This window comes from Homarus americanus, unplaced genomic scaffold (genome assembly GCF_018991925.1).
Source record: "Homarus americanus isolate GMGI-L3 unplaced genomic scaffold, GMGI_Hamer_2.0 scaffold39155, whole genome shotgun sequence".
NCBI classification, from domain to species: Eukaryota; Metazoa; Arthropoda; class Malacostraca; order Decapoda; family Nephropidae; genus Homarus; species Homarus americanus.
The window spans coordinates 21161077-21185099 of NW_024737042.1; the positions used below are offsets into that span (position 1 = coordinate 21161077).

The window sequence follows — 24023 nt, forward strand, 5'->3', positions numbered from 1 at the left end:
CCAGCGAGACACTGCCCGAGGCGCGCACACATACACACACAGACTACAGCCATTCCTTTATATATATTTTATATATATAATCTACTTATCTGTGCATTTAATATATTTTTTGGTCTCAGATCTTGTTGATACGACGGGCTGACCGGTCAACACTGACTTAAGACATAGTACACAGATTAAGTAATTATGTCTCGTGCCTTACGCAGTCGTGGAGCCAACGCCTGGATGAGTCAGTTGGATGACAATTCTGCAGAGATGGATGAACAGGACGCTCCAGCTCCCACCACATCGCGCAGCCCTTCACCTCGATCTTCAGCATTGTCTTCAGAGATAATTGCTTTAATGAAGTTTATGAGGGATGAGAGGCGTCAGGTCGAAGCTAGAAGACATGTGGAGAATGAAAAAAGAAGGCAAGCTGAGACAGAGAGAGACCACCAACGGAGATTGGAAGACAGTGCACGGTTTGAAGCTTTGATATCTCGCCTCACTGTTAACCAAGCCCCTGGCTCTAATACTGCCTTGGTATCGACTGGTTCAGATACCTCATCAACGCTTTCTTCAGGCCCCACAGCCCCACCTAAAGCGGCCGCTCAAACACCACCCATCTTGAAGCCTGATGTGAATTTCCAGACTTTTCGTGAATGGCGGCGACGGTGGACTGATTATGCTACAATGGTGGATCTCCAGAGCTTGTCACAGCCTAAACAACTTATTCAGCTGCGTATGTGCCTGTCCTTGGAAACTCAGCGTGTCTTGGAACATACGTTGCAGGTACCTCCGACCTCTTCGTAGTCTGTAGAGGAGGTACTAGATATTCTACAACGGCACATCAAAGGGCAGCGGAATGAAGCTCTACGCAAGAGGGAATTGTTTAGCTGCAGACAGATGGAGGGCGAGACTTTTGATGCCTTTTATGTACGACTCAAGAGAGCCTCGGAAGAGATAGATGTATGCCCAGGTAACCACCAGCAGTGCGAGGAGACCCAGTTGAGGCAGGTGATCCTGATGGGTGTTAAGGACGAGGAGCTTGTCCAACGCCTCACCTCCCTCGACTCTTCCTCTGCTCTTAAGGATGTGTTGACGATATGTCGCTCCTATGAGGCTGCCAGGTGTGCCACCTATGCCATTCCAGCTCCCCCTACAGCTGTACGCGCTGTGTCCCGGTACAAGAAGGACAAGAAGTCTACTCCAACGCCTTCGCCCACCACGCCCACGCCCGGTTCCTTTTGTAACAACTGTGGTAAGCAGCACGGAACACAGGTGTGTCCAGCTGTTGAGTCTACCTGCAACAGTTGTGACCGTACGGGCCACTGGTTACTCACAGTACGGTGTCCAGCCAAACGCATCCAGTGCAATGTGTGCGGTCGTCTGGGCCCCTACGACAAGTGTTGCCCTACCAACAAACCCAAGGGACAGCGTCGGCGGAAGCTTCAGCGCCCTTCCACCAGTGAGGGCCGCCCACAGTCTTCCAATCAGAAGCATGACGACCCTGGACAACGCTCGAGCCATATTAGGAAGGTATATTCCCTCTCGCGTCCCAGGACCAAAGTTCCCAAGCACATCAGCGTCATCGTGACCTACGGCAATGTGTCATCCCGTCTTCAGATGTTGCCCGACACCAGCGCTGATGCTACAGTCATCGGTCCCCAGCATTTGCAATGCTTGGGGCTCTCTCCAAGTGATCTAGGTCCGCCCCCCAAGGATCTCCGCTTCACGGCAGATGGTTCACAGATGACCCCGGCCCTGGGTTCACTCCAAGCACAGGTCACCTTTGGCAACAGGTCGTGTCAAGCCTGGATTGATGTGCATAACGGTGTCCCGACTCCTTTGCTGTCCTACAGACATTGTCAAGAGTTGGCCATCATCTCCCAGGACTTCCCAAAACCTATTCTCGGGGTAAAACACGCCAACAGGGTGCACGAAGGGAGCAGCAACTACCCTGCTGTCGCCCTGCCCCTGCCTCTTGCCAGTGACACCTCTCCATCCGATACTCGGAAGTACTTCCTGAAGGAATTCAGCGACGTTCTGGTGACCAAGTCCGCTCTGGAATCCAAGCCTCTCAAGAAGAGGGTAGGCCCCCCATGAGGATCCACTTGAGGGACGACGCAAAGCCCTTCGCTATCTATACCCCTCGACTGGTCCTCCTGGCCTTCCGTGATGCTGTCAAAAACGAGCTGGACTCCATGGTCGCCCAAGAAATTATTGCACCAGCTTGCGATGAGCCATCTCCATGGTGTCACCCTATGGTAGTCGTCACAAAACCCAAAGGTGGTGTTCGGATCACCACTAACCTCTCCAAGCTCAACAGCCAGGTGTCTCGTCCTGCGCACCCTTCTCCCACGCCCTTTGCAGCTATACGCAGTGTGAACCCGAAGGCGCGCTTCTTCACGACGATGGACGCCCTGTGTGGATACTGGCAGATAGAGCTTGCCAAAGAAGACCAACCACTTCCAACTTTCATCACCCCGCATGGACACATGGACGTTACAGTTATTGCCGTGGCCCCATGGGATTCGCCGCTACAGTAGATGCTTTCTTCCTTCGAGGCGATATGGCTCTACAAGGTCTGGCAAACTGCGTGAAAGTGGTCGACGACATACTCGTGTACGATGAGGATTACATGGATCACCACTGCCATATCTACGAGGTACTCAACAGGTGCCGGAAGCACGGCATCACCCTAAATGCCGACAAGTTTGTTCTGGCCAGCCCTTCAGTGGACTTTTGTGGGTACACCCTCTCAGGAAATGGTATTGCAGCTGACCCGGAGAAGGTCCGCGCCATCACGGATTTTCCCACCCCTACCAACCTCACCGACTTGAGGTCCTTCATCGGTCTCGTCAACCAATTAGCAGAGTTTTCGCCGGACATCTCCGCAGCTGCCCAACCACTTCGCCCCCTGATGAGCCCTAAGAGGACATTCCTACGGACCCCCGACCACGACAAGGCCTTCCAGCAAGTGAAACAGGCCCTGTCTAGTCCACCTGTCCTAGCCACGTTTGACCCAGCCCTACCGACGGTTCTGCAGACAGATGCCTCATGCTTGTACGGCATGGGATACGCCCTATTGCAGGATCATGGTGGAGAGCAGTTCCGGCTCGTCCAGTGTGGCTTGCGTTTCCGCTGTGACACCGAGACGCGCTACGCCACTATTGAGTTGGAGCTGTTGGCTGTGGTTTGGGCGATGTCCAAGTGCAGGTTTTACCTCATAGGCCTGCAACACTTTCACCTAGTGACCGACCATCGCCCGCTTGTCCTGATCCTCAACCACTACACGCTGGACGCCGTTGAGAACCCTCGCCTCCAGCGTCTGAAGGATAAGCTCTCGGCGTACATCTACACAGCAGTGTGGCGTGCTGGTAAGGAGCTGTGCATCCCTGATGCCTTATCCTGCTCTCCTGTCAGCCTCCCTACTCCAGAAGACCATGTGCTCGACGCCGACCTCGCTCTTTCCGTCAGGACTGTGGTCACCCTACACGCCGTCCAAGCCCTTCGTTCGGACCTGTCACCAGATGGCGACAAGGCAATGGAGGACCTTCAAACAGCGGCCCGAGATGACCCTTCCTACGTCCGACTCGTCGAGTGTGTGAGGAATGGATTCCCTAGCAACCGCTACGACCTTCACAACACCCTGCTCCCGTATTGGAAACCCCGCGATGAACTCTACTGCGACGGGGACCTTGTTCTGTACGGAGCACGTGTAGTTGTCCCTGCTGCCTCACGTCACCACGTCTTGGCTCACCTTCACGACAGTCACCGTGGAGCTGAGGCCACCAAACGACGTGCACGACAAACTGTGTTCTGGCCCCGCATCGACTCCGACATCTCCAATGTTGTCCGTGCGTGTGAGCCCTGCCAAGTATTACAACTCAGCCAGCAGCAGGAACCCTTCATGAGTGACGACAACCCCACCCACCCCTTTGAGTCTGTGTCGGCCGACTTTTTCTGTGTGTCAGGAAAGTCTTTCCTTGTTATCGTCGACCGTCTCTCTGGTTGGCCGGTTGTCATCAAGTGCGGTAATGACACGACGTCTGCCGCCACCATCAGCAAGTTCCGCCACTACTTCCGTGAAGTGGGCAATCCTGTGCGCCTGCGAACCTCCGGAGGGCCCCAGTTCACAAGCCGGGACTTTGCTGTGTTCCTTGACCGATGGGGAGTCCGGCATGTGTTGTCATCGCCCCATTACCCGCAGTCCAACGGCCACACTGAGGCTGCTGTCAAATCCCTGAAGCACCTCATCCTCAAAGTGGCCCCTTCTGGGAATATTGACTGCGAGGCCTTCGACCGGGGTCTTCTTGAACTCCGCAACACACCTAACTACACCGGACGCTCCCCTGCCCAGGTCTTGTATGGACGCCCCCTACGTTCTTGTGACCCTGCTCACCCTCAATCCTTCTCCAAGGAGTGGCAGGCCAAGACAGAGGATTGTGATCGCCGAGCCGCCGAACGTGTTCATGATGTCGTCGCCTGCTACAACGACCACGCCAGTCCTCTTCCCAAGTTGAGTGTCGGCACCCAAGTCCGTGTTCAGGACCCGACCTCCCTACGTTGGGACAAAGTGGGTGTAGTCATGGGTCTCGGTAGGTCACGGGACTACCAGGTGCGGTTACCCAGTGGTCGTGTGTGGTGGAGGAACCGCCGTTTTCTCCGCCCCGTAACAACGCCTTCTGCTGACCCCGCCACCAGTGTTGAGTCCCATACCCTTCCCAGTGATCAAGTCCCTCGACGCTCAGAACGGATCCAAAAGAAAAGGTCCGCTCAAGACTTTGCTATGAGCTTATAGGGGGGGAGGGAGGTGTATGTATATTATGTATGCTGTATGTATATTATGTATGTATATTATGTATGTGCTCCATTTATATACATTATTTATTCAGCCTAGCTAGCATCGTGTGGCAATGTATTTACCATGTCCCACACGCTTAATTAATGTGCCTGGCGACATATGGAAGCTGCTAATGTGTCACTTGCCACATGTCGCCTGAAAGACTAGTTGACCCCCAGACAGAGTAAGGAGAGCCACCTCGCTTGTGTATCTCTGTTTGTCCAGTAAATAGAACCTACGAAAACTCTACAGGTGTTTGTGTTCGCTCCTGTAGATAGAACTTGGTACCCAGAACATATACACTAATGTGAAAATAGAACCTCCCCTCAGCTGGACAGGTTTCATTGGCTGACTGGCCCTCACTCTCTTCCGGTTCATGGATGTACTGAGTGTAAACTGAGGGGCTATCTGAGTGAATGAACGGTCACACACTGAGACCAGGAGTCTAGTGGGTACTTAGAGACATTTATCTCCCCAGTATGGGTGTGTTCTGAGCTTGTGTGATGCATGATACAGGAAACGGTGGTATGGTTTTTAGAATTTCCCATGTCCAGGTGTGAAAACAGCGCTCCTCATGGTTGATTTTCACAAGTGAGACGTAAGAATTCCTATCCAAAGTTGTGAAGGGCTTGTTAGTGCCTTAAAATATTACGGGTGCATTCGGAACCTATGTGTGAGATTAAGGAGCATGTTTTATGGGTACTGGTGGAGAAAAACATTCATGACTCCTGAGTCCTAGAAAAAGTACTGACAAAATAAAAACAACAGAGATACCGCCTGCCTGATGGGTCATGAGTGATTTTCTCGGGTTTTCTTTTAAATGCCGGCCTCCTTGGCAGGTTAGTAGTTACACCTTCCGGGTTATTGGGCAGTTAGAAATGTAGTAGTAGTTGTGGGTCATCCCCGACAGGCTCTGATTGTCCATGTGTGTAGTTAATAATTTCTTAATATGTTTTATGCCATTTCTTAGTGACTGATATTATTTTGTTGAATGCCCTTAAGGCCCGTTCATGGTGGAGTTAATAATTTCTTAATATTTTTTATACCATTCTCTCAGTGACTGATATTATTTTGTTGAATGCCCTTAAGGCCTGTTCATGTGTGTAAGCAACATTACCTAATATTTTGATACTATTCCATACCCCAGTACCTGATATTATCTTCTTGGGTATAGTTAATATTCCTTAATATTTTGATATTATTGTTTTCTAATGATTACGTGTCACTAAGGGATGTGAGATAACGAGGAACTGTTTTCAGATGAGCTCCTCATTCTGGTGTAAGTAGCACTGTTACCTTAGTAGTGTTCATAAGGCATTTAATATTTTCTACCTATTTTTGATATCATGTATAACCAGTGTAGTGTTTTAATCCAGGCTAAGAAGTGCTCATATGTTGGTGTACCATTATTGATTGTGGCTGTAGTGTTGGAGGGAATAAAAGCGTCAAATTTTACAGTGCGTCTCATTCACCCAGTCACAGGTGCTATCTTTCCACGGGTCACGGAGAATATTTTTTAAGCTAATTGTGTTTGTGCTGGTTCGGGTTTTTCTCAAAGGGGCGCTTTCACTCATTACCGTCCACTATAAAATCAAAATCCACAAGTGAGTAGATTCCGACCGGTTTTATATAGATATATATATATATATATATATATATATATATATATATATATATATATATATATATATATATATATATATATATATATATATATATATATATATATATATATATATATATATATATATATATATATATATATATATATATATATATATATATCATGTAGATCCACAATGGAAACGTGGATAAGATAAATCTTGATAAAATCACACAGGGAAAAGGGAAACAATGGATAATTTCTTAATATGTTTTATGCCATTTCTTAGTGACTGATATTATTTTGTTGAATGCCCTTAAGGCCCGTTCATGGTGGAGTTAATAATTTCTTAATATAATCTCAGTCTTAAATATAATATTTTATATTCCATTCTCTCAGTGACTGATATTATTTTGTTGAATTGCCCTTAAGGCCTGTTCATGTGTGTAAGCACATTTCCATATTCCTTAATATTATCTTCTTTTGTTAATATTCCTTAATATTTTGATATTATTGTTTTCTAATGATTATGTGTCACTAAGGGATGTGAGATAACGAGGAACTGTTTTCAGATGAGCTCCTCATTCTGGTGTAAGTAGCACTGTTACCTTAGTAGTGTTCATAAGGCATTTAATATTTTCTACCTATTTTTGATATCATGTATAACCAGTGTAGTGTTTTAATCCAGGCTAAGAAGTGCTCATATGTTGGTGTACCATTATTGATTGTGGCTGTAGTGTTGGAGGGAATAAAAGCGTCAAATTTTACAGTGCGTCTCATTCACCCAGTCACAGGTGCTATCTTTCCACGGGTCACGGAGAATATTTTTTAAGCTAATTGTGTTTGTGCTGGTTCGGGTTTTTCTCAAAGGGGCGCTTTCACTCATTACCGTCCACTATAAAATCAAAATCCACAAGTGAGTAGATTCCGACCGGAATATATATATATATATATATATATATATATATATATATATATATATATATATATATATATATATATATATATATATATATATATATATATATATATATATATATATATATATATATATATATATATATATATATATATATATATATATATATATATATATATATATATATATATATATATATATCATGTAGATCCACAATGGAAACGTGGATAAGATAAATCTTGATAAAATCACACAGGGAAAAGGGAAACAATGGATTACCTTAGCTTTCGTCTTTATTCAATAAATCTTAAGAGGCAACTGAATTACAAAGAATGAGAGAGAGCTTGTGTACAAATGGTGACCTTACAAAACATGACATCCACTAACCCACACACTATATATATATATATATATATATATATATATATATATATATATATATATAATCAACACCTCACCCAACCAGGATTCGAACCCACGATCATATGATTGTGACCGGGGAACATTACCTCTGGGCCACCAGGATACTAAAAGCAGTCCGAGACTCTGTTATATTTCATTACCCATTAGAGGTTCACGGAGCCATAAGCTCCTTGAACAGGCTTTGTGTGAAATATAACAGAGTCTAGGACTGCATTTAATGTCCTGGTGGCCCAGAGGTAACTTTTCCCGGTCACAATCATAAGATCGTGGGTTCGAATCCTGGCGGGGTGAGGTGTTGATGTAGAAGTCTGTGTGCTTTATTGGGCTAATGAAATATAAGAACATAAGAACATAAGAATGGAGGAAACTGCAGCGGGCCTATTGGCCCATACTGGGCAGTCCCGTTTATACCCAACCCCTATTGCTCATATAAGCATCCAACCCATGCTTGAAGCTATTCAGCGTATTCGAGTAAATGATGATATTTGGTAACTTGTTGCATTCATCCACTACTCTGTTTCCAAACCAGTGTTTACCTATTTCGCGCCTAAATCTAAATTTGTCTAATTTAAAACCATTGTTACGAGTTCGCTCCTGGTTGGATAGTTTGAGTACCTTTGTAATGTCCCCTTTGTTTAGCCCTGACTTCCATTTATACACCTCTATCAGGTCGCCCCTCGCTCTACGTCTCTCGAGGGAGTGCAAATTAAGATGCTTTAACCTGTCTCTATACTCAAGGTTCCTAATGCCCGGGATTAGTCTTGTCATTCTCCTCTGAATTCTTTCCAAGAATTTACATATAATGAGCGAGTTCTTGATGAAATGTAATCCTCATTGTTTATTTATGCAAGTGTATAATCTATATAATGCGACTTACGTTGGTCAAACTAAAGGACAGTTGAGGGTTAGCATTGCCGAATACTAGGATCACTCGTTCAGAACAAACTAACTAATATGTAAACCACCTTATTCAGCAATCAGAGACCAGAGTCAAACATCCGATCACCCTATAAATAAAACAGATTTCACCATCCTCACCACTTGCCCCGACTACATAATACGGGTCACAGCAGAGTCGGTCCTCACCTACTGGGCATCCACGACTCCTCCACTTCATTACTTTGCCTCTAACTTGTTTTTAATGTTCTTGCTAGTTGTTACATATTTGCTATTATTTGCGTACTTACCTTTATCTCTAAGCTTCAGTTATTTTTATTTTTGTTCAGTAAATGGAGTAAAGGTTAACAAATAATAATTCAATGTTTTGATGTACATGTGTTTGTTTTTCGCAAGTAACTTAATGAACTTAAGTGTAATATTTTATATTTTATATTTTATATTTTATATTTATATTTTATATTATATTTTATTCTATTTTATTTCTTATATCGCTATAAATTTTTTTATGAGTTGCTCTGAACTTGTTCCACTTTAAGCAGATACATAACAAGATTACAGATAAATAAAATATATACCTTTTTATAAGGATTATTTACATGGAACTGAGAGTTCGAGATTTAAGATTTTCCGGCTTCTTCGTGGTGGAAATTAATATAAACTTTTTCTTTTCTATTCTTAATTTCTCTTTACTCTTATTTTTTCGCCCCCTAGGCGACGTTGTGAGTCGATGGCCTGTGCCCGAGTTGGCTGTTCCCCGTAAAATAAAAACATCTTTTCCTGCCTTCGAATATGTAAAAAGTGAATCATATGCGGCCTATGGATAGTCATCGTTACATTCGTCTAGTGGACACAAGTTAACTCCTTGTAACAAACCTCGTAAGAAACACAACTGAAGGCTGTTAATTTATGAAGTTCTTTGAGTTTTTGATTTCTCGACCAGTTGCGTCGAATAAGCTGAATTATTGAACACGATGATTACATAGTATCACAGAATCTTTTTTTTTCTGAAGAATATGTTCTTTGAGCAGAGTTAATCTTTTGTCGCACCTTTGGTGGAATATTCCTTTGTGAACCATTTAAATTGCCCCAAGGCACAGACTTTCAATGAGAATGTTTGTGTTTTCTGGTTTAGTTGCAGGAAGCCTTTCAAAAAGACTCGCCAGAATGGAAGTTGGAACCAGGAAAACGTTCCTAACGGCTCTCTGTTCCTATTTCTTTCAACTCAGTGATATTTTGGGTCAGAATTTCCCCAATTTGGTAAGTGCAGGAGGTCATTCGATCCTTAATGACTTGCTGATCCAACTACAGGATGTAATTGTATTAAATTTTTGTTTTGTTTAGCATGAGTTCCTTCTTGTCAAAACATCTATAGATATATTGATCTAACCCAGATCACTGTTTTATTAACTTGTTTGATGAAAAACTGCTGGATTAGATTAAAGAATTTCTTATAGCATCATACTTGACTGCTTATGATAAGTATGCCTTGCCTAATCATTCCGTCCTCAACCCTCTACCTGGTCTACCATCTTCTGCCCCTGAACCACAGGATGGTGGCCCTCCTACTGTCTAAATTTTATTCCGATTCATTTATTCCGTTTTACATAAGATGAAGTAAATAGTTTAAGTCCTCTGTTCTATTAGTTTCGCGTTAGCATTATTTTTAAATGGGATTTCTCAGGTAAATATCATACGAGATTCCCCCCTTATCATTTTATACTGACTACCGCTGGACGATTTTATTCAGCTTAGGGGAAACTCCAGCTGCCAAAGAGTTAAGTAGATTAATCTCCTTGTTGTCTGTCTTCATGTAAATGTGTATTGAAAGATTCTTAATCATTCATCTCTGAAAAGATCGTTAGAATCCTTAATGACGTCTTCTGAACCAGTATTAAGTTGCTTTTATTCCACTTAGGATGTCTTGGAGAACAACAACGTTGAAGTGGGTTTTATATTTATATTGGCCTTGGCTTCAGGCAGAAGTATATAAAAATTTTATGCTCTAAGTAAAGATTCTCAGGTAGTTTCTTGATGCTCAGTTAGTCTTTGTATAAAATCTTATATATATATATATATATATATATGCTGATAACCACAAGGAAAGAAGAAAACACGAAGTTCCCAAGCGCTTTCGTGTAATTCACATCTTCAGGGGTGAGTACAGACTGTACTCACCCCTGAAGATGTATATATATATATATATATATATATATATATATATATATATATATATATATATATATATATATATATATATATATATATATATATATATATATTTCATGTAAATCCCACAATGAAAACGTAGATAAGATAAATCTTGATAAAATCACACGGAAAATGGAAACAACGGAGTACCTTAGCTTTTCGTCTTTATTCAAGACATCTTCATGAGCAACTGGATTACATGGACAGAGAAACCCAAATATACAGGGTGACCTAAAAACATGAGGTCAGGGTCCTCAACATTGACATCCTAATCCCCACACCAACACACACGTAGAGGGCTTAAGAGAAAGGTGACGTGACTGTGGATTATTTTGTGGGTCCCTTTTTTCTGACCTGACCTGTCTAGTCACGTCACCACCCTTCTCTTAAGCTCCTCTACGGTTGTGTTGGTGTGGGGATTAGTGGATGTCATCATTATGACCTGACCTCATGTTTTTAGGTCACCCTGTATATTTAAGCCTCTCTCTGTCCATGTAATCTAGTTGCCTCTGAAGATGTCTTGAATAAAGACGAAAGCTAAGGTACTCCGTTGTTTCCATTTTCCCGTGTGATTTTATCAAAATATATATATATATATATATATATATATATATATATATATATATCAGGCGAGGAAAATAAGAGACATAAGCTTAAGCATCAATTGAGTGTTAATAGTTCATCAACGTCTTCTCATATTATTTCTTCAGGAAGAGGGACACCTGCTTCCACTTCCCTCCCTGCTGCTCCCCCCCTCCCCCTCACACCCCACATTCTCTTTACTTCACTTCACCTCGCTATACCACCGTCCACCAGGCAAAAGATACTATCTAATAACAATATATTTTATTTCATTACATTTATCTATTTGTATTAATATATTTGTTAACTTTGATACCATACTACGTTTACTATTGCGAGTTTCCTATAACCAAATACAGCGTGCCACACTGCCCCTGTAAACGCACTAGTGAGGGGAACTGTACTTTCCTGTATGGGATACAACTAGGTTCAAGCAATTGTTTGCCCTACACCTAGCCTGAGCGTTCATCCAGTATCATTTAAGTCCCATGCAATCTGTACACCATCCGGATAATTTTTACTCCATTATCCTTGGCTTGGCTCTCCCGCGCTGGCACATCCTGTCAATTCAGGAGCGGCTACCTAACCTTATTTGGGGCTGATTAGGTAACATTTGAGACACTTAGTGCTTTTATATATATCAATCTTTACTATGAGTTTCGTACTTAACTGACACTGAACTGAACTCCATAATTGCCAACTAGACATAATCCTGACAGCTCTGTCCTCTTGTTCAACATTATTACTGTACAACCCATGTTGTACTGCTCCCCCATTATACTTATGTTTTTCAATTACACTGTTATTTATGTATATATAAATAAATAAATAAAATTAAATAAAAAATAAATAATAAATAAATAAAATTAATATATATTGAAGTGATAACCGTGGTAACATTATGAGATGTTCTTATTACCACCATGCTATTGTACTATTCCAGATGTTACTAAATGTTACATAATACTTCCTTGAGATATATGTATAGTATATATCAGGTGCCTAAAAGAGAGCAAAGGTTCTCAACTGGCTGAGCCATGTTATATTGTTATTATTATCCACTCTGTGTCTGTGTTTTTCTGGCTAAATAAACTGTTTGAATTCAATTCAATTTATGCTGAGTTTCACAAGTGTTGTCAACATTCACTTGTTATAAGCATGATTTCTTTGAATGCTATCAATTTTGGAGTTTTCAATACAAAATTCAGATTCTACATAATCAAAAACATTGAAATCAAAACTGAAATCAATTAAATTGATAACACAATAATTTTTATGCCGAAAAGAAAAATCCGACATCCATATTTGGCAGCCATCTTTGAAAATGGGCGCATTCTTGGAATTTTGAATGTTCAATCAAACTTAGATTTGATAATTAACCCATATTGAATCTTCATGTCAACTTTCATACTGTATTTGTATTACCATTTGCAAGATTCCCTCAATAATTGACACTTAGCCCCTCCGTTATAAATTCATTATCACACTGTCCAGAGCAGGGCATAGCGCTGTACACATGAGAGCTGCATTTCTGCATTTGTATCTTCCTTTACATCCCTTCTTGCATCCGCATCATTAGCTTCGGGCAAAGTTGTCCCGAGTGGCTTTCAGCTTTCTGGGTTGGTTCATCCCCAAGCTGCTGGATGAATGCACCTTGGTACTTTGTGCGTCGTATGAGTTGACTCAGAGCTGCCTTTGATAGTGGAATGTTCTCCATTTGTCTGACCTGTAGAGTGAACAGTAACTGGCGTGCATCATTCACGGATTCAACCAGGCCTGTTTAATCATAAAGTAGCACAGTAGAGAGCTCGAGTGTTGCTCAGTATTCTCCTGAAATTTTATTTTTTCTAACAGTTCTGAAAATGCACGTGTCATATCATCAAAGATCTTTCACACTTGCCATGCAGCTTTTTTGCCAATGCCTGCAAACGAGAACACGGTATCATAGCCACTATAAGCATGGAAAAGGACTAGGGTTGTGATCGTTGTGCTCCATTTCTTCTGGCAATTTCATGGACAGGTATGTATCGCAGATATTTTCCCGTCCCTGCATTTACCACCATATCAGTGTCAGTTGTTCGAACTAAGACTCTTTTGACCAGCAGGCACTGTATGTACAAAATGTAAAAAGATCCTTCCTTCGGCCTCCTCATGATTAGAAAGAGTCAGCACACTTGTGTCATGACTTTGCAAGCAGATGACATCCTTCCCAATAGTTGATATGAATTCTCTATCCGTGTGGAGCGCCAGTATCTGCTTTGCAAGACATTTAAACAGATCTCTCTTGTTGTCATCGACTTTTGAAAAGGCCTGCCAGTTCCCTGGTATGACAGAGTCGCCTTTAACTCGTCTTCGAAGGCCTGCTCCACCTGACATTCTAACTAGGCTGTGATTCTGTGTCTGCACAAAGGGCAAAAATACCTTGGCACCAAAATCATCAAATGTATGACAGGAAATAGGATTTAGCATATGAATAAGAGCTGCATCATCCAATACAGTGATATCAACATCTGGAGTTAAATCCTGAGTTTTTCCATGAGACTCCAAACTTTCAAGAAGATTGGATTTGCTTCAGTACACAGATTACCATTATTGGGTGCTGGTGGAAAAGGGGGTTCTTGTAAACAAAATAATCCAAATCACCTTCTCTTCTCAACATACAATGAAAAGGCCGGCTTGTCGTTCGGGATTAAGTCACAGATTTACGTGAATCTTGCTTTATTTGGTAAGCTCTTTGGACACCTCTGGCTACATCAGGATCCATGATATTTCTGGTGTCCAGCCTTACCAGATTCTGACTGTACTCAATGATTGTTTGGCAAACACTGTATGGGTAGATATATTTTGTCCGCGGTATTCAGTATTATGTTTTAGTAATGCTTTCGGCATTCTGGTAATTCATTCCCACAAAACATCCAACGATGCAGTACTTTAGGGTTTTGTGTAATTCCAATCACACCTCCATCATCCATTACCAGCGCATTATACTGTTCGTGAGCTTGATCTATAGAGACTTATAGAGACTTATGAGAATGCCCTCTGTTACTTTCTTACAACGAAATTGCCCTTTATGAATTCACTTGCCACAATGGGTGGGTCTGCCACTGACCAGCCATGTTCCAAACATGGACCGATATTCACCTTGCAATGTGGACATGTTCCGAACTAAAGAACCATGTTACAAGTTGCCCAATACCCTCTACATATAAGGTAACGTTACCTTCTCTTGTGGACCTCACAAATACCAGTACAGTGGTAGTTTCTCGAGATATGACACTGTCATCCAGAAATTAAACAGAGGATTTCCTTTCCTTCTAAGTTCAATCCAACAACCGAATGTGTCAGTAGCATTAGCACTTTGATATGCCTCTTGCAATAACATATGTAAACTGCAGAGGGTGACCTGGTGGACGTGTCTTATTTTCACTACATGTGGTACATGGTACCATTCCTAAACTAAACCACCTTCAAAGTGGCTCCAAATCAGAAAATGAGTCCATTATAGTTCCCCACATCTCCTAAAAGTCTCTTGCTTTTATGACAACCTAAGTTTTTTCTCGCATATTTGCCCCACTACTAACATGTATAGGCCGATAGTCCTACAAGAGTTTCCCTACTGCAACACCTCTGACCAAGCCTAGCCAGTATCACTTATTCAATTGACGTCACAAGTCGATTGATGCTTTTTTCCTCATATGTTCTGTACACCTCAATGACCACTGTGAGTTAATTATCTATTCCCTTGTCTTCTTTTTATTAAAACAGACCATTGTGAGAAACTGATGATATATTTATTCAAAATTTGACTTAGCTCATATACAGAGTATATACATACACTGGGCCATCCATCATCTATACAGAGAAACATATAGAAAAAAAGTATATGTTATAAGGAATTCATCCTGAAAATATGCCAATGTGCAGATGTAGTTCAGGGAAACAATGTCTTCCTTATTTTTACTGGTGATGTGCGTTTAGTCAAAACTCGTGGGAAAAGTTGAAAAAAATTCCAGTGATAAACCAAAACTAGTTACAGTATTCAGTACAGTAGTGTACGCCGTGTAAGAAATGTTAGAAAGGCATTACATTACTTCTGCCTTCATTACGACTGCCAATGTGTCAAAATCTGATAGGAAAAAATCCAAAAGAAAGGGGGAAATTTATAATAAAAATGCAAGGCGTATTAGCCAAGTCCTAAGACGAGGTCCAGAAACACGTCGGGAAGCTTAACTAATCTCGACGAGAGCGGCGAGAGCCCCGCTGAAGGCAGCGTTGTAAGTGCAGGACACTTCGTTGTGAACGTTGTCCTGGCGATCGTCAACGTAGTCGCCGTTCTGGGTGAAAAGGGACATAACTCCAGTAGCACACTTGCACCATGCATGAGAAAAAAAAATTGTGGATGGACAACCATATCATATGAAACGAGGAATCACACTGACACCTCTTGCTGGGAGATTCACGAAAATTCATTGTCTTATTTGTCAAACCTGTCTCACTCCTAAGCCGTGACCTACTAGAACTAACCTCGGCTGGTCCTCCAGCAAGAGCACCGTAGATGATGTTTGGGTTGGGGTCGGGGCTGTTGAACGCGCCTTCTGGTGCTGGAGGCAGGCAGGAAGCTATAAATATTTTTTTGTTAGTAATTAACTGCATAATGATATACACTGTTTCGAGATTCTTGTATCGCATATGAATAATTGACAAATGAAAACACTAGCGAGATATGAAACTTCGAAACGGATATCGCCATGCCAGGGCTCAAATCAGATCAATCAAAATTCGCAAACAGTGTCTTCAAGTATATGATGCTAACGTAGAGAGCCTTCTGACATTGTCCATCACTTCAGCGAGAACTTTACTAATGTTGTCACGCACTTTACAGTAAGACAATGATGGTTTATTCTGACACTGAAGGCGAATTAATAAATACTTCCTTATTTTTATATTTGTTTACCGCTTAATAGTGAATGATTATGTCCGGTTCTAAGCAAACGGAACCTGCAGATACGTTCTGTCTTAATATGTTGTTCACATGTTAATTTTGCTTAGGTGTAAATTAATGATCTTTATTACTGATACTCAGGTAATTTCCTTTTTTACAGCAGTTTGTCAATCTGACTGTAAGTGTCTCGTTCTTACTTTAATCGCATCATTACTAAAGTTGTAATATTAGTTTGTTTTTGTATCATAATATTCTTGTAAATTCAGTGTCCTGTACTTTTCATGTACAGGTAAGAAAATGAATGCCTTATATATATATATATATATATATATATATATATATATATATATATATATATATATATATATATATATATATATATATATATATATATATATATATTATACGAAGCTTGATATAGAACAGCTTCATGACCCAACTAGTACCTGACCATCGACCCGTGATTGGCTGCTGCACGACCACACCTCCACCCCCGTTATTCTATCTCCCGACTCGATGTTCCGGATACATTGGATGGCCCTTTGCTTGGGCTTATGGTTAGGCTCTCCGGAGCTCCGTATCTGTGTTGTTCAGATCTCGAACGGAGTTGTAATAAAGCGGTGCACCAGGGAGGAGGGCAGAGCATTCCGGGACGGACGAGGGTGTGGAACTGGTGGTAGCTGGTCGGTGGTCGGCGGAGCCGGCTGTGGTTGACAGCAAATTGTGTTACTCTGGCTTAGAATGTAATGTAAGTTTATAATATTTATGTACATTTCTATGTTGTAGGATTAGGGTGATTGTTAGGGTATTGTTTTATATTTATTTAACTCTGTTGTATGAGTGTGGCAATTGTTAATATTTGAATATTGCTGGTTGTTGGTGTTTCTTGTCAATATATTGTGCATTCCAACAGTGCGTTTGCTACTCCTCTCCTATAGCGATGTAGAATACCTGAATAAGACTGAATAGTGCAGGGGCAATAGGCTAAACATGAGGTGGAATGTAAGTAAACACAACGTTCGAGTCTGCGGGGGTTGGTTATTGCCCGGTTCCTTAAGTGTCCAGCTCGGGAACAAAAGCTCGTAACAATATATATATATATATATATATATATATATATATATATATATATATATATATATATATATATATATATATATATATATATATATATATATATATATATATATATATATATATATATACACACACTATTCTGTCATCAGCGGCTGGTGATTCAAGACGGAAATCATTGTAAATTGAGCAATCGAAAACAAGGAAATTTATTATAAAATAGTTGTTGGCTGGTTCTTTACCAGAGTGAGGTATGAGAGCGTAATAGCACTTTTGCTTTATATAAATATTCACCCAAAAGAAAAACACCAACTTATTCACCAAGTTATTCATGAAGTGAGTCAACATGTTGTTGGCAACATTCACTTAGCTTGTAACTCTCTCAAAGGTCGAGTGCAAGTCAGCTGATTAATCAAAACAACCGGCTCACTCTCACGCCTCTGAAGAGACAGAGAGGCCAGTTGATAATTACCACTTGGACAGGAATGTAAGACACGTAACTCAAGTGTTATCTCAAAGTGTTATTCACAACACTTCCCTGGAGAAAATTCATAATTTATTTTCTCAGAATATATCTGTGTATATAGCTGCTTCTGCAATAAACAGGGAAACAGCTATAAGGGTTTACATCAAACCCAGCCACTTGAAAAGTTCTTGAACGTAATTAAAACAATTAATGTGATACCAAAACAGCTACCACAATAGGCCTCTACACACCATGGTTAATTCCCAACTTTTTCTATTCCTCTAATTAATCATCTGATGAGAAGAGGTTTGGGGCATTCATTCTCATCAATTTCACCTCTTGCTCTTGAAAACCCATGGAGAGACAAAAATAACTGTTTTCGGGCGTTCCTGTTGGATCATTGTCACCTTAAGGTGCTTGCGGGCAGTGTGCCGCTGAGAGCTATCCAAGCAAAACAAGGCCATGATCAGTAAACACGAAGGAAATTTTAAAAATTAACAAACAAAAAATCAAGATTGGAACATGGAATATAAGGACAATCTATTAAATTAGAAAATATGCAAATGTTTGCAAGGAAATGAAAAGATTACAGTGGGACATTCTGGGATTAAGTGTATATTCTTACTTCATATCTTCAGGACGTGAAAAGCATGCGAGAGGTGTTGGTTTTCGTGTAAACCAAAAGTTGAGTAGCAATGTAATGGGATATTGGGCAGTGTCAGTTAGAGTTCTGTTAGTTAAGTATTATGCTAACCCATGGACTTGGTGAAGGAGTGAGGAGCTCCTTGAGAAATTCAAGATAGCTATCGAACGTATTAGGATGAAGGGAAGGAGCCTTATCATCTGTGGTGTCCTGCATAGAAAGATTCATAGCAATGAATGGCTGTCGAGGGCAGTTGGTGTCAACGGCAGTGTTGACAGATATTCCAAATCAATATCAGTCCCATTCATTGACAACTGAGACAACTTTACGGCAAGGGACCTTTGTGCTCGGGAGGGGTTACAATTATGGGGTGGTAACCCTGGCTGGCTCTCTCGAGAGGGGAGTTCAAAAGATGTCGAGATCTTTTAACTGCTGGGGGGAACCTGTGAACACAGAAGGATTGATTAGACTGCAGAGGTCACGGGTAAACAAAGCGAGAGGTTACAGAGAAATAGTGTTAGGAATGGCGGTAAAGCTAAATTAGGCAGGGAGTTAAAACCTAAATGCGACAAAGAGAGGACTCAAATGAGTCAAATCACGACTAATTTAAATGTCTATCTTCTACGCAAACAGTACAGTAGACGTATGAAAAATAAAATGTAGGAAATCAGGGCGTTGGTATGCACCGGAAAATTCGATATAACAGCAGTCACCATAACATGGATAAACATAGATTCACGTGAGTTACCTGTCGAATACCAAATTAAAAGTTACAATTATTCCATACCGATAGGCGGATTAGAAAATGAGGCGGGGTAGCAATTTATGTCAGGGATAATTTGAAGTGTGATATCGATAATGAAATAAAAACTGAACTAAATACAAAAACAACTTGGATAGAATTACCCGATGGTAAGGAAAAAATAATCATAGGAGCAATATGTAGACCTCCTAATCTCGTTAGGGTTGATAAGCAACTTATTTGGGATAAAATATGCAGGGCTCTCAGACATAGCAAAGTCTGAACAGTAGGCGACTTTAGCTTTTGTCAAATACACTGGATCAACCTTACGGGTAGCTCAGAAGCAGAGAATTTTCCGAAAACGGTTCAGGACTGTTTCCTAAGTTAACATATAAACGAACCCACCCAGGGGAATAATGTGCTAGATTTAGTTCTGTCAAACAGAGAAAACCTCATTAGTAATGCCCAGGTAAGAAACAAACTAGCTAACTGTGACCACAAAGAAGTGAGATTCAAAGTAGAACTTATTGTCAGTCGCAAGGAAAATTCCGTAAGTCCCATATTTCAGAAGGGCAAACTTTAAGAGGTTGAAAAGGCAGCTGAGAGAAAGAGTGCTACGTTTGGGAGTGAAGTATTTGACGTCAAGTAAATAACGTGATCTCACTCAATGTACCCATAGAGGGTGACCTCACTTTAGATGGTGACCTGACAATGATAAGCACAGAAAATATGACTATTGAGAGCGACCTGACCACGAAATGAGTTACTTAATGCGCAAAGGTAGAAAACTCAGATCAAATAACAAGGACCCCAAATGGATAAATATTTATTTAAAGAATATTATTGGACAAAGGAAGGCTATAGGTAGGAGAATAAATCGTGGTGAAGTTTACCTTCGCAATTATTAAAAAAGTATTGGAGTATTAGCCAGTAGGGTTAAGACAGAGATAAGAAAAACAAAGAGGTAAAATGAACTGAAGGTAACAAGGGAAGGGAAGTCAAACCGAAAGGGATTCTTCCAAATGTATCAAACTATAACTGGGGACAATATTGGACCATTGCAGTCAGATACCGGAGAACTAACTCATAACGATGGAGAAATAAGCAATAATCTGAACAGCTATTTTTTATCATTTTTCACGATCGAAAATAAAAAATGATACCCAAGGCACCGAATATCGACCGAGATAGTGAAGAAAATAGGTTAAGCGAGATATTAACGAGTAGTAATGATGTTAGTAGGAAAAAGATAAACTGATACTAAATAAGTTGCCAGGTTCCGACGAGATATTTGCCAGAGTATTAAAGAAATGTAAGGAAGAACCTTAGCAAACGTGTTTAATAAGTCATTAAAAACCAGTGTAATACCAGAATCCTGGAGGATAGCAAATGTGATACCGATTTTCAAACCACCTTCCAATTAGTTTAACACCACTTGTAGGTAAATTACTGGAAGCAATAGTTTCAAACTCAATTCGGATTCACCTCGAGAAACACAAATTGATCAATGATTCCCAGGATGACTTCATAAGTGAGTGTTTATGTCTGACAAATCTATTATCATTCTTTTCAACTATTTAGAAATGAGTGGATGATGAACACGATTATGATGTGGTTTACCACGACTTTAGCAAAGCCTTTGACAGGGTCCCCCACGAACTACTATTTGATAAAGTGGAGGCCCATGGAATCGGAGATGCTATGAACTGGATTAGGGCGTGGTTACAGGACAGGAAACGGAGAGTCAACATTAATGGCACTAAATCCAATTGGGGTGAGGTCACTATAGTATTTCCATGTTAACTTGGCCCGTAAGCCACGCCCCTCTTCTACAGTAATAGCTGATTGGTTCATAGAAAATTCAAACTAAATGTGTTCACAATTGATAAGCAGACCTGTTATTATCTAAAATAATGTTAAATATCTTGACTACCAAAAATGCAAATGATTTCAAGGCATTAGCACTTCAGAGAGGATGTTAGAAAAAAATTAATATTTAGAATAAAAGGTCGATATAACTACGCTCTTACATACGCGCGCATTCCGGGGGGAGGTAAAACGCTCAGGGGGACCAATCAGCTATTTGTAGCTAAAGACGAGGGGCGTGGCTTAGGGGCCAGCTTAACGTGGAAAGGGTATAGTGGAGTACCCCAAGGTTCAGTACTTGGACCATTACAATTTATTATATACATAAACGACATAGATGTAGGGGTAGACAGCAACATAAGTTAGTTTGCTGACGGCAATAAAATAGGGCGTGTAATTAAATCTGACGAGGACTCGGCAAAACTACAGGAAGATCTAAACAAATTTTTCTCGAGGTCTGAAAAGTGGCAGATGAAATTTAATATGGATAAATGTAAGGTACTTAGCCTTGTAGATGTAAACAGATAATCCAGAAATCAGATGAACAACATTCATATCGAGAAATCCGACTGTGAGAAAGATTAGGGAAATGATCTGTGCGAATCTTAAATCAAGACAACAATGCGTATTTGCTCAAAACAAGGTTAACAAAGTACGTGAATTCATGCAAAGGAGTGTTAGATACAAAACTAGCAAAGTTATCCTAAAACTATATCTTGAGCTTTTTTTTTTTTTTTTTTTACGGGGATTAGCCTACCCAGGCACAGGTCACTGACCCACATCGGGGCCTGGGGGGCGAAAAAGGAAATAATAATAATATAGTAATGATAATAATAATAATAATAGTAATGATTCAGATAAGTAAAATTTATAATAAAAATACAAAAATAAAAATAATACAATAATAATGATAACAATATTAATAATAATAATATTAATAATAATAATAATAATAATAATAATAATAATAATAATAATAATAGTAATAAAGAACCATACATAAATGAAAAAAATTAAAAAAAAGATCAAGAGTGAGAAACAATATATGTATGTTGTGTTGTCAATAGTAAGAGAAACAATTGAGACCCTGCAATTGTGTGTAAATGAGGCAGAAAGTCAGATCAGCAACCTGAGACTTGGTCATAATTTTCGTGGTGCCATATGGCAGCAGGGTCTACCATTAGACACATTATGCTTCCAATATCTTCCCAGGCGGTAGTACCTCACTTGGATTATGCTCTTCAGTTTTGGTCACCGTACTACAGAATGGATGTCGAATCCCTAGAAAGCATACATAAGAGGATAACAAGACTAATACAGGGCATTAGGAACCTTGAATATAGAGACAGATTAAACCAATTGAATTTGCACTCCCTCGGGAGACGTAGAGTGAAGGGCGATATGATTAAGGTGAATAAATGGAAGTCAGGGTGATAATAACAAAGGTACTTAATTTATCGAATCAGGAACGATCTCGTAGCAATTGATTTAAATTAGACAAATTTAGATTTAGATGCAAAACAGGTAAACATTGGTTTGAAAATAGAGTAGTGGATGGGTGGAACAAGTTACCAAACATCATCATTAACTCGAACACGCTGGGTAGCTTCAAATATAGGTTGGACAGATGTACGAGTGAAAAGTGTTGGGTGAAAACAGGGCTGCCTATTATGGGTCAAAAAGGCCCGCTGTAGTTTCCTCCATTCTTGTGTTCTTATGGTCTTAATACAGGCTTATGCACCAAAAAATGATAGTCTTAGAAAAATTTAATGAAGATTTAAAGAATGCAAAAGACACCGTAAAGTTTAAAGAATGTCTGAATACAATGGGTAATTGTAACGCAAAAGTTGGGAAAGGAAAAGTATCACTAGCAGTAGAACCACACGGGTTGGGTAAGAGAAATGAGAGAGGTGAAATGTGAATTGATTTTCGTAAGGAAACTAATATGATAATTGCAAATACGTGGTTTGAACAACATCTTTGGCATCTCTATATTATATTTGTGTATCACCCCAGGACAATGTAAGAAACATAGTCAGTATTCAAATAAATTATATTTTAAGTCAGGAAAATGAAAATAAATCAATAACTTGAGCCAGGACCTATCCAGGGCCAGATTGTGGGATCACGTCCCAGAAATTAAAAAGAAATGGTATGGACGAAATCAAATAGGAGTTACGTAAGCTCAAAACAGGAGCAGGGATAAAATATGAAATTGAAACCGAAAATTAGATTTCAGTATTGCTAGATGGTCACTTGATGATGCAGATGATACTGCTTTTATCACAGATAGTGAAGAGGCATTGCAAAAAATTCGTTAACAGCTTTATGAAAACATTAGAGGTTCACGGCGCCATAAGCTCGTTGAACAGGCTTTGTGTGAAATATAACAAATTCTAGGACTGCTTTTAGTATCCTGGTGGTCCAGCGGTTAGCGTTCCCCGGTCACAGTCATGGGCTTGTGGGCCTGGGCTCGAATCCTGGCGGGTTGAGGTGTTGATTGTACAGTATGTAGAAGTCCGCGTGCTTTATTGGGCTAATGAAATATATATGGATCCTCGTGTTTCGAAGCCAAATTTGGTAAAACGTTACTCTGACCACCTACGTGATACGGGTAGTCCCCATTAGAGGTTCATGGTGCCATAAGCTCGTTGAACAGGATTTGTGTGAAATATAACAAAGTCTAGGATTGCTTTTAGTATCCTGGTGGTCCAGCGGTTAGCGTTCCCCGGTCACTGTCATGGGCTCATGGGCCGTGGGTTCGAACCCTGGCGGGGTGAGGTGCTGATTGTATGTAGAAGTCCGCGTTCTTTATTGGGCTAATGAAATA

General features: G+C 40.6%; 1 protein-coding gene across 1 annotated transcript in view; it reads right to left on the minus strand.

The window, feature by feature from the left end:
• Positions 1–15229: 15229 nt before the first annotated feature.
• The window catches only part of LOC121872546 (endoglucanase 15-like), a 62049-nt gene continuing 53255 nt past the window's right edge, over positions 15230–24023 (minus strand). Inside the window, exons 14-16 of the mRNA XM_042375330.1 lie at positions 18925–19028; positions 15985–16079; positions 15230–15794 (exon numbers count right to left, since the gene is read on the minus strand). Of these exons, the coding sequence (XP_042231264.1) occupies positions 15687–15794; positions 15985–16079; positions 18925–19028 (307 nt within the window). The 3' untranslated portion in view covers positions 15230–15686. The remainder of the gene's footprint in view (positions 15795–15984; positions 16080–18924; positions 19029–24023) is intronic.